Raw genomic sequence first — 16,228 nt, 5'->3', positions numbered from 1 at the left:
ACCCTGGAAAACTGAGCCCTGAGCATGTGCGTCAAGAGCCCGGTGTCCGCACGGGCTGTGGCATAGTGAAGCTCATGTTTATAGCACAGACCTGGAAGTTGTCCTACTTTAACAATCTATCAAAAGACCACGACTTTCTTAAAGTTGCACATTATTAAATTTGCAAAAGACTAGGTGTCCCAATCCTACTATTTAAGTGAAGTTCTAGGTCAAGCTTGACATCATCCAATACCTGCAACACGCGACGGTCCTGCTCTGCTGCAGTCAGAGCTTTCTGCAGCTGCGACACATTTTCCTGCAGGCTGTTCGCTCCCAAGGAGGAGTCGCTGAGTGCTTGGGACAGGCTCTGGACCTTATCCTTCAGCTGGCTTTCTTCGTCTTCGGTCTTGGCCAGCGAAAGGCTCATGCGCTCCATGTCACCCTGTAAGGTGATCAGCTGGCGCTCGCTCTCACCCAGCTGGCTCTGCAGCAGCTTCACACGCTCCAGCAGAGACTGAATTTCGGAGTCACGATCAGCGAGACTGAGCTGGGCTCGCTGCAGCTCCCCTTCGAGAGAAAGACGGTTCACCTCCAGCTTGTTAGCCCGGCTTTCTGACGCTTCCAAGATCTCTTTTAGCTTTCGCTTGTCGGTCTCCAACCTCACCTCTTTGGATTTCAGCTTTGAAATTCTCTCCTGTAAAACAGACAAACTGTGAGAAATGGGGCGAAATGTGTAGGAGGGAGAGTGAACCATCAGGAAAAAGGATTGTGTTTTTTTATGCTTAGGTAAACAGAAAAAGAAAGTAAAACTTCTTACTGGATGTATGTTATATCTAAGTATGGTTGGGACAGTGGGATGATTAGGTTGATTCTTAATTATGTTCGATAGGAACATTCCAGGCCCAGGGAGTTGGTACCTGACTGGCCTGGGATGACCACAGTCTGGCTGTACTCCATGAATAAGTTGGATATACATCTGTATCAAAGGAGACTTATTGGTACATTCACATCAATGTTAGCGAATAGGATGGAATCCGAACCTAAATCTGCAAACCATAAGACAACTTCAAAAGGTAATGGTATATTCTTGTTTAACTTCTGTTTTGCCCTATAGTTTGTTTTACATACGTGTTTTCTTTCTTTCTTTTATTATTTATATATTACCTGTTATAGAAAGGTAGACAATATTATATATAAGTGAATTACCAAAACATTGTGGGAAATATTCTTGAGACAAGAATATGGTGTCAAAAATAGAGTCAAGTGAAAAATATTGTTGAACAGAACATAAAAGGTAAGAACATTAGTGTTTTTAGCTGTATAATATTTTGCTCAAGCAATACCCCTTGCGTGTGCCGTAGGGTGGCTCCATTCGGCTCAGCGTGTTGTCGTCGGCTCCGTTAGCATTGGTTATGACGTCGTGGTCCCCATATTTAGGCACCACCCAGGTGCGCGACGTCAGTACTTTTAGTTCTTTCCACGTCAGAAGCGCAGAGCCACGAAGTAACTGACGTAGTCATTTGCAAAACTAGGGCCCTGAAAAGGGGAGTAACACTAACCCTAACAAAATCAGCCCGCAAAGCAGGGAGGCATGGGGTTGGCCTGTAAGGAATCTGCAGCTAGATAGAGTCTCTACCAGATAATGCATAAGTAACTTGTTCATATGATAGAGACTTCTAGCTGCAGATTCCTTACCCATGAATTAGATACCCAAGCAATACTCTCCTGGCGGTCGGTTGCCGACCAATTCCTATACTATGAAGTCCTGCAGGACCGAATTAGCAAAATGGCCATCCCTGCGGACCTGACTGTCCAGGCAGTATTGCTTGGCAAACGTGTGCAAAGATGCCCACGCTGCTGCCTGACAGATGTACAGGACTGGGACACTCGAGCCAAAGCAGTAGCCGCAGCCTTTCCCCTGGTGGAAAGGGAACTTAATCCCTTAGGAGGATGCTTCTTAGCCAGTGCATAGAAGATCTTAATGCAGAGAACGACACAGCGAGAAATGGTCCTTTTTGCACTGGCTGCCCCTTCTTAGCTCCCACATACCCCACAAAGAGTCTTCCACCCGGAATTCTTTTGTGTGGTTAAGGTAGAACGACAACGCTCTTTTTGGGTCCAGACAGTGGAGAAGCTTCTCTTCCTTAGAGGGACGTGGCGGAGCAAAGAAGGTGGGCAGCTTGAATGGGGTCACAACCTTTGGCAAGAATGAAGCACTTAGTCTGGAAAGGACATCAAGTAGGGAGGCGTACACCATAGCGCCTGCAACTCACTCACCCTCCAGGCAGATGTTATCGCCACAAGAAAGGCTACTGATGGTAAGCAGCCGGAAGGGACAACTGTGCAGAGGCTCCAAAGGAGCACACATAAGAAAAGTGAGGACCAAATTAAGGTCCCACTGCAGCATAACAAAGGACATGGACAGAAACAAGCGCGCTAGCCCCTTCAAAAACCTATTTACAATTGGAGACCTGAAGAGAGAGGGTTGGTCTGGCAGCCGCAAAAGAGCAGATAGAGCAGAAAGATAACCTTTGACAGTACCCAATGAAGAGCTCTGCTGGGCAAGGGTTAGAATAAAAATAACAGCAGAAAGAGAAGCAGAAAGAGGGTCAATAGAACTTTCTGTCAGTGTAATACAAATCAACGGTAGGCGTATACTGTCTTAGTGGAGGGCCGTCTGGCTGTCAAAATAATGTTGCATACTTCGGGATAAAGGTCAAAAGCCATCAACTGCCACCGCTCAATCTCTACGCATGGAGGTGAAGAGTTGAAAGGTTCAGGTCCCTTTGTCCAGCTTCGCGCCAGAGCTGGAGCCAACGGCTCCCTGAACTGGAGTATGCAAGGAGGTCACCCTTTAAGCAGTGTGAGTGGCATTGGCAAGCACCCCCACCCTGTCCCAATACACTAAGTACCGTCTGGGAGGTGGTCACATCTCCGTATGACAAGATACCTATTGTCCTACCTTCCTCTGCTCGAGCTTGGTTCAGAAGAAGGAGGGCAGAACGTGTCTCTGTTTGGCAGCAGCCATAGTTTGCTGTCCGGGTCTAGTAGACTGGTACCGGGCACACAGAGGGCCTCCTGGAGGAGCTTTACAGTGCCTCCCACACCGTTTACGGTGTGAGGGTATGATCCCAACATGTTTGATACCAAACATGACAGGGTTCATTACAGCCAGTTTAGAGATGCTCATCGCATAATGACGCATGGCCACTCTATATATTGTAAAGGCTGATGCACTTCCAACCCGGGAGAATGGACTTCAAAGGTTGTAGGGGTGTCCTGCTCATGCAGGGTCACCCTCACACTTAGAACAGAGCACCCTGCCTTCATGATTGAAAGTCCTGCCTTAGGGGTGACTTACAAGTTTTAAGTGCAGTGATCTCAGATATAAGGAAATGTATATCTGTTGTAAGTGGTGCTAGCACCAGCTTACACATGCTACAATGGCAGGCCTGTAGTCACAATTTGAGTGTTCTCTCATGGGTGGCATATTATATGCTTCAGGCAATGGGAGACCACTGGTGTACCCATGCACTGGGTACCATAGTATCATATAATAGGGACTTACAAGGGTACACCGGTAGCCAATCTGGAGTGTATCTAAATACTCACAATGTCCAATTTAGGGGAGTCCAGATTAGCAGGATCTCAGTCAGACTAGTCAGAAAAACCATAACACCAGGCAAAAAGTGGGGGTAACCATGCCAGAAGGATCCTACCTTCCGAAACTCTCCGTGCCCAGTCCGAAACCACAAGAATAACTTGGGTTTGGTCATTCCTGATCTTCTTTAGAACCCTGGGGAGGAGTGGTATGGGTGGAAAGGTGTACAGCAGGCCTGAGCTTCACTTGCGAGGAAAGGACTCACCGAGTGATAGCCGCCTTGGAAACTCCAGCATGCAGTATTGCTGACACTGCGTGTTCTCTTTGAAGGTGAAAAAATCTAACCAAGTATCTCCCCAGTGCTGAAAGAGACCTTGCGCCACATCCAACTGGAGATACCATTCGTGATCCGTTAGGCATCGATGGCTAACTTCTTCCGCCCTGGCGTTCAGAGAACCTTCCAGGTGTTGAACCACTGAACCACCAGAGTAATGCCCTGCTGTTCCAGCCATGTCCAGAGAAGCAGGACCTCTCGACAAAGGGTCCTCGCCCCCACCCCGCCCCGCTTGTTGCAGTACCACATGGCGGTGGGGTTGTCTCTGCACTAACTTTCCCTTGACAGTGGAAAGAAATGCCTTCAAGGCCAACCGAATCGCTCGAAGTTCCAACAAATTGATGTGGAGCCCGATTCCACTGGAGACTAGTGTCCTCTGAGCTTCACCTCTCCCAGATGGCCGCCCCATCCCAAAAGTGATGCATCTGTCATGACTGGAGATTTGGTTGGGGAAGGGGGAGGGGTCTGTTGTTGACCCAATCGCGGTTCATCAACCACCACTGCAGATTTCTCGCAGTTCCTTCCGAGCTCTGGACCACGTCACTGAGATTTCCCTAATGCTGTGCCTACTGGAACGTCAGGCCCCACTGCAGAGCCCGCATATGCCACCTGTCATGCTTTACCAAGAGGATGCAGGAGGCCATGAGGCCCAACAGCCTCAGAGTCAGTCTTACCGAAATCCAGGACAGAGGCTGAAACATTGGAATCATAACTTGAATATCTTGGACTCGCTGCTCAGGAGGATAGGCCCGAAACTGCACTGTGTCCAGAAGAGACCCATTGAAAATTAGCCTCTGAGAAGGAGTCAGGTGTGACTTCGGCACGTTTATAGAGAACCCCAGCGAATGCAAGAGGTTCGCCGTAGTTAGAAGGTGGAAGACGACAGCCTGAGGCGAGGACGCCTTCAACAGCCAGGCATCGAGGTAGGGGAAGACTAACACTCCTAACCTGCGCAGATGAGCTGCAACCACCACCATCACCTTGGTAAACACCTGAGGGGCACTGGTAAGGCCGAAGAGCAGCATGGTAAACTGAAAGTGCTTGTGGCTTACCTTGAACCGCAGGTAACACCTGTGGCCGGACAGGATGGGGATGTGAAACTACGCATCCTGCTGGTCCAACACTACCATCCAGTCTCCTTGGTCTGTGGCAAACAAGACCTGAGCTAAAGTAAGCATCTTGAACTTCTCCTTCTTGAGGAACAGATCGACAGTCCGAGGATCTAAAATTGGCCTCAACCCTTTGTTCTTTTTCTGAATCGGAAAGTAGCAGGAATAACAGCCACTGCCTACTTTTGAATCCAGGACCCTCTATAGATTTCTTGGCCAGGAGAGCTGTAACTTCCTCTTGGAGAAATTTGAAATGATCTTCTGTCTGCCATTTTTGATTTGGAAGAATGGAAGGAGGAAAAGGAAGGAAAGGCTGAGAATAGCCCTCCTGAATGATCTGCCAGACCCACTTGTCCAATGTTGTGGACCTCCAGTGTGGGAGATGATGATGGATTCTCCCACCAACTGGAGTGGTGTGGTCTTGCAGAGTCAGACTAGGAGTGCTTGAAGGCAGCGGCTGCCATGTGCAGGGTGGCCGATGACTTATGGCTTTCATTCCTTGGTCGGAATGAACCACATTCACGTTCCACACAACTTGAGAAGTCTGCACAGGACGATGGCTGGGACAGGGCTGGCACAACTGGAAACCCCTTTTGTTGCCACGAAAGAGGTGAAAGCTAGACTGGCCACAAGGAGTAGAAGAGAGGCCCAAGGATCTGTCCGTAGCTCGAGAGTACTTGAACCACACTAGGGCGGTCTTCCTTCTCCCCAAAAAGACGGGATCAATCAAACGGCATGTCCATCAAGTTTGACTGAACATCACCGGAGAAGCCAGATGTCCTAAGCCAGGTGTGGCATTGCAAGGCCAGTGTCAATGAAATCGCTTTGCCTAGCGAAGCAGTCGTGTCAAGGCCACACCTTATGGTGAATTTTGCTGCATCTCTCCCTTCCATAATGCCTGAGAGAGCACAGCCTGGGCCTCCTCTAGGACTTGTGGAAACACTTACGCAACCATCTTTCAAAGGGAGTGGGTGAAACGGCCCAAAAAGCATGCAGTATTCACCACCCGCAATGCCAGGCTGGAGGAAGAAAACATCTTTCCAAGTGATTACTGAGCCGAACGTTGGTAGCGTGCAATTGTCCTATTCACTGGAGCCCCTCTTCTAGGCTTGGACCACGTGCCTAGTAGGATATCAGTAATTGCTTCATTGAAGAGCAAAAGGAGCCCAGAGGTGGAAGCCCCAGGTTGAAGCACTTCAGTCAGGCGATTAGTCCTGACCTGCACAGAGGGCAACTCCAGCCCGAGGTCTTCGGCTGTTCTCTTGACCACCATGGAATAAGATGCCCCCTCCTCTGTAGTCACAGTTGGCGAAGAGAGCATGCCAGTATCTTTGGAAATGTCCAGTCTACTGGCCTCCCCAAGTTCCCCATACCAGTTCATCTGCTCTGCAGAAACATCCTGGTGTTCTAAAGGGTCCATAGACCCCTCCCAATCCTCTACCAATCCGAAAATATCATCAAAATGTTCAGGCGACAACATAGAACCCCTGGATTGAATCGGCGTCAAGCGATGCCGTTCCGACTCCATGCTGTCTGGGATAAGGATGGGGCTGGCACCGCCGGTGGGTGCCGGCAGCACTGAAGGCACCGACTTCGGGTCGGACGCCGGAGAAGGTCGCGATGGCATGACTGGAGTCATTCCGGCTCGGATCCGTGAGGTCCCACTTCTGCCGTGGCCAGAGCCGATGGGGCCCATTCTGACCCCACAGGGCCCGAGGGCTCACCAGCGGGGTCAACCAGCTCAAATATGCGCCGCATGGCCTCGTAAAAATCTTCAATTTGAGCGGTGGTTGCTCCAGCTCCCGAAAAGGAAGGAGGCACGAAGTCGGCTCTGGCTCTACAGTATCGTGCCCAGAGCATCGGTGCTCCTTACCTCGTTCGTCGACAGACGTAAGTCGAGGCGAAGATGAAGTCCGCTTGGACTTCTTCTTCTTTTGCCTCTTCCTCGAGTGTCCCGATGAGCTTGAGTGGGATGAAGAGGACTTGGGGCTCCGGGAGCAGTCTCCTCTTCTTTAATCGGGACCGGGCTCTCCACGGGCTCTAGCTGGATGGTGTCAACTGCCGGGCCGCAAGGAGCTTCATAGCCAACAAGGCCTTCCCAGCCATAACCCGGCAGTCGCTTTACGTCGTGGTTGAGCTAAAGACACCAGAGACAGACGAGGTGGGGGATGGTAACTGACATCATGAAGTGACAGGCACCGCACGGCTTAAACCCTGTCTTCCTCAAAGACATCTTCACACACGGTGTTGAAAAAATTCAGAAGTTGACAAAAGTAAAAAAAAAAGGCCTGTCAAAAAGCAACAGAGGGGTAGCTCTTCCCAGATCAGCACTTAACCGTTGTGGAAAGAAAAAAACTGATGTCCGCGCCCCTGGGTGGCATGTATATAGGTGACCGCGAGCTCAACAGTACATTTGTTCTGCAGGAAAAGATCGGTAGTTTATTTGCGATACAATGTAACAGTTTCCATTAAAACGTTCACACAGGTGACTGTTCAGTCCATGTCACCCAGAATAACAATCGTCCGCATGCTCGCTCAAATACGACTGGTGATCGTCCCGCTAGAGTACCTCCAGGATTACAATGTGGAAATGATATTTAATGCAACAAAAAAAACTGTAAAAACAACACACTCCCCCCACCCTCCCCGCTGATGATTTCATAATTAGCAAAGTAAAAAGAGAAGGGAAGACAAAAGGCAAGACATCCTAGCCACAAAGCAAAGTGGTAAATGTCCCATTAGTAGAGTTTCCGCCACACAACCTGTCCTATTAAAAGATATCATACAAAGCAATACAGGAAATTCCACTGTGCATGCCATCCAAAAGTGCTCAATCCTTAAATACAGGAAGGTCTATACATTTGTAAGAGTATCGACGTCAGTTGCTTTAAATGATTCTAGTATAATGTCCCAGTTCATGGCTATGAGTATTTTCAGTAGTCCCTTACTTTCTTCAGTGCATATTGCCGCACTCTCCGCTAGTCCCCATTTAACTACTTCATCCTTCCAGGTTAGGAAATTAGGAGCTGTTGGTGATTTCCACCTCCTAGTTATACCTCTTTTGGCCAATAATAGGGCCGAATCCATAAATTTGGCATGTACCTCGCGCCCCTTCCGTCGCTTATGTAGCCCGGGGACACAAACTTCTAGCGTTTTGAGCCCCATGTCACCCAGTATATCTGTCAGCGAATGTGCGATCTCCTCCCAGTACCTTCACAATTTACTACAGGTCCAAAGCATGTGTAACAAGTCGGCATCTTGGTCAGAGCATCTAGGGCATAGTGCATTAGCGTCATGATATATAGTGGTAATATTATGTGGTGTTAAATATGCTCGCTGGGTTACCATGTATTGGATAAACTTAAAACGAGTATTAAGGAACACACGTTTTGGGTATTCCACTTCTGGTCTAGCAGAGGTCTATGGAGGTCACGATCCCAACTACTGCGCACTGTCAGTAACGGGGATGGTTGGTGTGTTCGTAACCCTCGATAAAACCAGCGCGTCAGGTGGGCACCTGTTCCAATGAGATACATGAGATGAACAAATTTGTTTGTTTGTGGTTCACTGCCTTTTAACATAAACCATTAGGCTAGCATGTAATAGAAACAGCGCATCTGGTACTCCCCGTTCGTTAACAAATTCAGAATGTGTCAACAACGTCCCATCCCCAAATAGGTCGCCCACCGTGTCCACCCCGGTTTGCACTCATGGTTCCAACCGTCGAGCAGTCAATGTTCCAGTTTTAGTGGGGATGTCTAATAATGGAATATTGGGCACGTATGCTGGATCATCTACTGTATATCGCATCGCCCTTCTCCAGTAGTCTAATGCAATCCTGAGCAGTATATGAGATGTAGGGGGGTACAGCGTTCGGGCACAGCAAGCGGTGTTGCCTGCCCTGTGCAAGCATTTGCGGAGTATAAGCAATTTCACCTATATTTCGGCCAGCCAGCCAGTATGACAACCATTGGAGCTGTGCGTCCATACAGTAAGCATAGAAGTCGGGTGCTCCTAGTCCATCCGCGTTAGTTGGAAGTTGTAATTTCTTTAAACTTAGTCAATGGCGGCCTGTACCCCAAATTAAACTGGTCAGTAACGTATTCAGTGTTCGAAAGGTAGCCTCTGGAAATTGTACTGGCAAATACTTGAAGAAATAAAGCAGCTGCGGCAGCATTACCATCTTGGAGATAGCAAGCCGGGCAGCAAATTAAAGAGGCAGTGAAGTCCAGAATGTTACTTGTGCAATCAATGAATTAATCGCCTTCTGGAGGTTGCCATCTATATTATCCTGCGGGGTCCTATACACTGGTATCCCTAAATATCGAAAAGTGGAGCGAGCCAATGCTATGTAATTGGTACCGAAAGGGATATCTAATGCGTCTGTATTGTCATTAAAGGAGAATGCACAGGATTTATCATAGTTAATGACCAAACCCGCTATGGATTCAAAGTGTCGGAAGGTCTGTGTCATAGACAAAGCGTTATCCTGTAGATTACGGACTTACAATATAATGTCATCAGCATACAAAGACATGGCAAGAAGTGTATTAATGAGCGGAATGCCCCAGTCAAGTGCTTCAGCTTGGATCCTGCAAGCTAGTGGTTCCATTGCCAGCGCAAGAGGGGGGCAGCCCTGCCGCGTGCCTCTCTGTATATCCAGTAATTTTTAAATGTGCAGTCCGGTACGCACTCTACCGGTGGGAGAGTGATATAATACCTGTACCCCTTTGATGTATTCTTGAGGAGTCCCAGTCATAACAGATGCTAACGACGCTGGAGTCACGCGGAGCAGAATGGAGCCACCAGACGTGCGCGCTAGGGGTAAACACATTGAAGACTGGTGCTGTGACCAGTGTCTGGAGTGCCTCTGTCACTGCAACTCTGCCCTGGTCAGAAAACGTTTGTTCCTTGAGTGTTAGACACGGGGTAGCGTGGTGCAGAGCGGGTGAGCCAAACTCTGGAGGAAATGTGTAAAGCATCCACGCAACACACACAGGCGACACACGAGGCACACTACAAAAAGAGACCACACCAGTTTAGGTGAGAAGAACAGCATGTGTATTATAAAATAAACACATCAGAAGGGAATCACAGGTGCAGATAAACTGTGCCAGCCGGCACCGGGTAATAATTCACAGGGGGACTATATACAGGGCAGCGCCAATCGGGCCGCTGCCAGAACCAACACAAAGGATACAGAATAGTAAATGTGGAGTCCATCAATGAAAATGTAACCTCCAGTCGCTGCTGGCAAACCCCTGCCCGTGGCATAAATCGCTTTAGGCCTATGTCAAATTGGCAATAGGCATGAAAGGAAAATGTCTCTCTCAGTAGGCATAAAACATATCTGGGTATGAGGCATGAACCCTGCAATGAAAACATCATGGCATCACAATAGGCAACAACACATGCAGTAGGCATCACCATGTGCCCGAACACCTCAGGCCTTATCAGTAGGCAGGAAGACAGTAGGCATATAACAGCAGGCATGAAAACTCATAATGCATCAGGACCCATAAGGCCTAGAATGAAACTAGCATTGCATGAATCCCAGTGGGCCTGCGAACATAACCAAGACGTCAGGCATCAAATCAGCACTGCAAACCAGAAGGAAAAGCATTAGGTATCATCCTAGGTACAAATGCATTATGCAACAATATTATGCAATAAATCATATGGGGCAATAGGCCTCGCCAGCATAAACACAGTTCGCCCCAATCGGGGGCACAACACTCTGAAACTGGCCCCAGGCCAACTGGCCTCCCTCCGGGGCTCAAATGCCCTATGTCCCGCAAAGTCAGGGCTGGCTGCAAAAACACCAAAAGCAAAGTGCGCAAAGCGCTGGGGCAGGGCAGGAGTGTCTCACTCCTCTCTCTTCTCCTGAGGAGTACAATGCCTCCCAATATGTTGCAGCTGCCTGCGCACTCGCAGGGCAGCTGAGAGTCAGGCCCAAAAACAAGCACTGGCACCACTGCGCAGTTGGGAGCCCAACTCATGGGCCCCCTGAAATTCACAGTGCTCCCCAAGGTTGCAGCTGCCCGCTGTCAGACGGGGCTGCTGTAAGGTCAGCACGGGCACCATGGTGCCCTCAGAGCGGCCCTGGGGGAGGGGAGCACCGACAATGTGCCCCGACACCACCCCCACCAAGCTGGGACTGAGCCCTACTCACCGGGCTCTCTGGAGTCCTTGCACAATCTCTGGGCACCGGCACTGTGCCCCGATAGGCCCCTTCCTGCTGGCAGGCGATGAGGGCAGCCGGAATGTAGCACGCACTGCTCCCACTTCTTTGGTGGCTGCAGGGCTCTCTCTGGCAATACCATGGGGAGTCCCACAGGCCTTCTCCTGGGGGGGGGGGGGTTGAAATACAGCACACAGGAAAGTAGCGCCCATGCTCCTCACCTCCTTCTGGGGCCCAGCTGAAGCGCTCACGAGGCGCTAGAGTCCTCCCAAGTCCAGGGTCCCCCAGAATAAAGTAGCGCTCTGGCAGCACAGCGCTGCAGGCGTCAGCTCCTCACCTCCTTGAAGTACAGGCCACCAAATATAGCGCTTTGACAGCACAGCGCTGCAGGCGTCACTCCTCCTCTGGCAACCAAGAAAATAGTGCCTTCAAGGCGCTAGGGAGCTGGTGAGGATTCTGAGTCCCACACAAGACAGTAGTGCCCACGAGGCACTAGGTCCCAGGAATGCCTTCAGGTTCCCACAGAATCAAGCTGCAGCAATAATGCGGGTAATTAGATATATAGTGCTTTAGCAGCACAGCGCTGTATTGACAATAACCAGCTCTCTCTGGCAGCACGCGCAGCAGGTCCCACACCCCTTTTTCTCCTGGGCAGGTGCTGGAGGCAGCGCTCACCAGGCGCTAGAGAGGCCCAACAGCTCCAGGGACAACAGGCAGTGCTCCTCTTCTCTGGCAATGTAGACAATAGTGCCGACGAGGCGCTAAGAAGCAGGAAAGTCCTTGGGGGCTGGGATAGCGCTGCATCCCTCACAAGGCGCTAGACAGCAGGAGGAGCCCAGTCACTTGAAATATAGCGTTCACGAGGCGCTAGGGGCCAGGAGACAGTTAATGCAGGGCAAGATCAGCAAGCAGCAGGGCAGTTCACCCAAAAATGAAGCAGCAGTTCCTGGGAACAGTCATCCTCCATTACAATGGTAATACTGCTAGCACAGCAGTCTCCACTCCAGCAGAGTCTCTCCGTGGCCCTGTGGACAACAGAGGGGTACAGATGGGCACAGGGGCCAGCACACAGGCCCTTGTGGCGGTACTTCCTGGCAGAGTGTCCTCTCTCAGTTAAGTCCACCCTCAGTCTGAGCATATGGAGGCACAGCTCCTCTACATATCCACCACTCCTCCCACCTACCAGCAAGGGCTAGAATCTTCCAGAAGGCTCCTGGCAGTTCCCAACTGTCACTGTGGGGGAAGTGTGGAGCACCTTGTCACTTCAAACCCTAGACCGCCAACCCACCTCAGGCAGGCGGCACAAAGCACACAGCAATGGCGTCCATTTTAAAAGTGACATTTCTGCAATGGTAAAAAATGGTGCGTATGCCATTGCACAGCATTTATTATTTTCCTCTCACACCACACATGGCATATACATTTCCTACCATGGGGGAGATGTGCCCTAAGGGGGGGGGGGGGTCCTAATATAAGTCTATGTAAGGCAGAAAGCAGCCCAAACCGGGTGACATTTTAAACGTGACATTTTTAAACAGCGCAAATAACCCTCTGCACACCATTGCTCAGTATTTAACATTTTCCATTCAGCCACCCCCTGTCAGTAGAAAGGCTAAGGGGAAAAGCGAAAAAATTCAGGGAACAAGGGCCAAGTCCAACACATGGCCTGTTGTCAAAGTGGGCTTGGTACAGTTTTGTTTTAGCTAGACTGCTGCCTGGATCGGAGGTATCCCGGGGGGCGTTGGACGGCAGTGTGCATCCCCCTGATGATGCCGCTGGCGTGCTGCCTATGGGGACCGAACACCTAGGATGAGTCCTGAGTGGATGTACACATTCTTCACCCTTCTCTCCCCCTGCTTTATCGCTGTTGGCAGCAGAGATGCTGTGGGCCGCCTTTCTGCTGCAGAGACGACAGCATGGCATTCGGCGCTGCACCAGTGTTCCTCGCACCTCAATGCTCCAGAGGAAGCTCTTCAGTCTCTGGTGGGAGGCAGAAGACTAAAAAGGTGCCACAGAGTGAGTTGAGAAAGCTGCAGTGGCAACAGGCTGTGGCGGTGAACAGCGAGCAGAGAGCAGGAGCGAGAGTCGGAGATGGAGGATGAGATAGCAGGCAGAGGGTAAAGGTAGGTGCGTAGGCACTAGGCAGGCTCTCTTTGTGAGTGGAGGCGGCTGGCATTAGGCCGGTGATGCCGCTTATTCAGAGAGGCCTGCAGGTTCTACCGGCTGCTCACTTGATTTACAGCTCCATTGCCAGTTCATTGTGCCTGCTCCACTGTTAGCACAATACATGTCGCCCTCTCAGCTCTATGAAGCGCTTTGATGCCCCATGAAGCCCACACTTAAGCTGTAAAATTCGGATGACACTACTGTGCAATACTGATGTTAACGTGAGCTCAGTTCTGGACGACAGTGTGCCTCGTCATTTGGGATTACATAGGGGCTTGTTTAGGCCTCCTGGACTTATAAGGGCTTATGACAACGGCCGAACAAAAAGCAGGGAATAAAGAGGGATTTATTAATGCTGCCTGTAGGTGACTCAAAGCCCCAGGAGGGACAGTGCCTGGAGGCGCCAGCACAGCTGAGGGCAGGGGTAGGAGCCACCTTCGCAGTCAAAGTGCCACCCCCTTAGCTCCCCTGCCTGGTGAAGCACCCTCTGACTGACACAGTGATTACTCACAAAGGTGGATTTCACCATGGATAAAAGGAAAGCTGCTGACTATGTCTCTGAAAACAGCAAGGAGCCTAAGCTGGCAAAGAAACCTGCAGCAGAAAACTGAACTTTAAAGAGCATTGATAACTTGATCGAGAAGGTAGAAGATATACTTACTAAAGGTTTAAAACAGCCTGGTCCACCTAGCACCAAACCAAAGATAACCCAGTTCTTTAGGGGGAATGTTCATAAGTTAAGCCACACTGTATCAACCTCCCAATCAGGCAATTCGCCAGAACACTTCAATTTAAAACACAGGCCAAACTGCCCCATGCTCTTTAAATGTTTTTACTGGCCAGATGCTTCTGTCTTGAAGCCAGACTGTTGAACTAACTTGTTTTCCGAACCTATCATGTTCAAACCGATTAATTCTGTTGGCCAGTCCCATCCTCGAACATTCCTCGTCTCCAAAGTCCGTCAGAACCACTGCCACCATGAGCTTGGAGGACCTGTTAATGTTGGTCAGTACCCTGAGAGATTAACTAGATATCTTAAAATCCACAGTTGGGACACTGAATGACAAAGTAACAGAACTTAAAAAAATTAATAGCAGTGGCCCGCAAATAACTCTGGACACTCAACCCAGCAATTATTTAAAAAAAATTCCAGTTGCCAGCAAAGACTAGTGAATCTGGCAGAGAGGCCTTCGGGCAGGTGAATAAATGTTAGCAACTGTATTTCTAATGCTATGCCAACAGGCCCGCTCACAAATAGAGTAGACTGTGGTCACATAGGTGAAGGGAGTGCACTATTCCTAAAGACAAGGCCGCACACTAACATGGGAGATCTTTCCTCAGCCCATAGTAATCTAAGACCACTTTCCCGTTCCTCAAATGATGGCAGCCATTCCCAGTTCCACTAGTTGGACCAATATCCCATAGGCACCTGTCAGGAAAGTTGCTTCCTGTCAAACCAGTCTAAGGATCCATTTATAATACATGGCCTATGTTCCAAAACTAAACGCAGGCTAAAGGGAGTCCACTACACATAGATATGTAGCCCCGGTAGCAAATACTTTTGTTTGGACAGTAAATAGTAGCATTGACCAATTTTTCGGTGTAGCATAAGTCCAATTTATTTACTTTAAACAGAAGCATCTAATGCAATTAAATTCAAAGCATTAGCAGATGATGGCAACATAGTTGCTCGTTAATATCACAGTGCAATATATTACAGTGCTCTTGGTGTGGATAGAGAAGGAAGAAGGGAATGGGAGTTGTGTGGTAACGTGTGGGTGAAGGACAGGGAAAAGGTGCTTATGACATATATTCATCAGTTATACATGATATGAACTTTGCCGGCCTGAAACAGGTCAAATGTTCCTGGAAATACACAAAGCTCTAATGGACAACCACTTTTTTATAAGATTGTCGCCAGAGTTTGTGTTGTATGTTGTCTGTGTGTTGTCGACGTTTAGACCCCTATGGTGCAGGATTAAATAGTATGCTCACGGTGGAGTTTTCATCAGGACCGGACTGAGAAGAGCACCGGTGGATAATCGGAAAAATAGTGTGAGGGGGGGGCATTGTTTTTAAAAAATCGTGTCGATGCTACTGGTGTGTCTGGTGAGCAGTACCTACTTAGATAAAACAATGGGGCTTCTCAGCCATTTGGTTTAAAGGTGTGGGCTTGAAATTGCTCCTAGAGATAGAAGGAAACAGTCACGTATCTGCTGTCTGAGTCAGCTTATCTCACTAAATGAAGTAATGCCATTCTCATATACTTGCTCATCCATAAAATGGGAAGAAACCTGCAGCGGTATCTCAAACAACTTGCAGTGAGTTAGGAACCAATCCAAAATTATCTCCAAAAAAAGGGAACGAATGTAGCCAAGATAAAAGGACTCTGGCATCTGGAAAATCATTGAAATAAATGCGCAAAATCGCCCAAATCTGCATACAAAGTGAGCCACCTATCCAAAAGTTGTCTATGTGATGACATACCAAGCATGTGTAAACCCAACTACATGCCTGTCACAATTTAAGAGGGCTATCTGTATATATAATCAGTAGTCAAAACATGATGACTGGTCTCTTGCGCACTCTCATTCTGTTAACCAAACGTTGATTCACCCCATGTTACACATCATGCGGCTATCAGGCATGACGGGGTTGCATGGTGTAGGTCAATCCTATATTAAAGCAGGGAATATTGGGATGCTCCATATCCAGAGTAACATAGCTGATGCAGGGTTAAAAACCCGAAACCTCTCAGAGCGCTTATGCTGAATCATCACGGGATAGATAACATCAGCGTAAAATAAAAAGAATCCTGTAGAGTAGCACTCTAGTGTTTCTGCCGCGTCACGGCAGAG

The 16,228-nt window shown here is 49.0% G+C and overlaps 1 protein-coding gene across 1 annotated transcript in view; it reads right to left on the bottom strand.

Annotated features, from left to right (window-relative positions):
• LOC146785406 (uncharacterized) overlaps nucleotides 1-16,228 on the bottom strand; it is a 2,064,968-nt gene that overhangs the window by 204,340 nt on the left and 1,844,400 nt on the right. Inside the window, exon 31 of the mRNA XM_085634420.1 lies at nucleotides 233-673. Within this exon, the coding sequence (XP_085490546.1) occupies nucleotides 233-673 (441 nt within the window). The remainder of the gene's footprint in view (nucleotides 1-232; nucleotides 674-16,228) is intronic.

The sequence above is a fragment of the Triturus cristatus genome, chromosome 11 (assembly GCF_964204655.1).
Source record: "Triturus cristatus chromosome 11, aTriCri1.1, whole genome shotgun sequence".
NCBI lineage: Eukaryota > Metazoa > Chordata > Amphibia > Caudata > Salamandridae > Triturus > Triturus cristatus.
The sequence above is the reverse complement of the archived record's forward strand: the minus strand, read 5'-3'. Positions and strand labels throughout refer to the sequence as shown.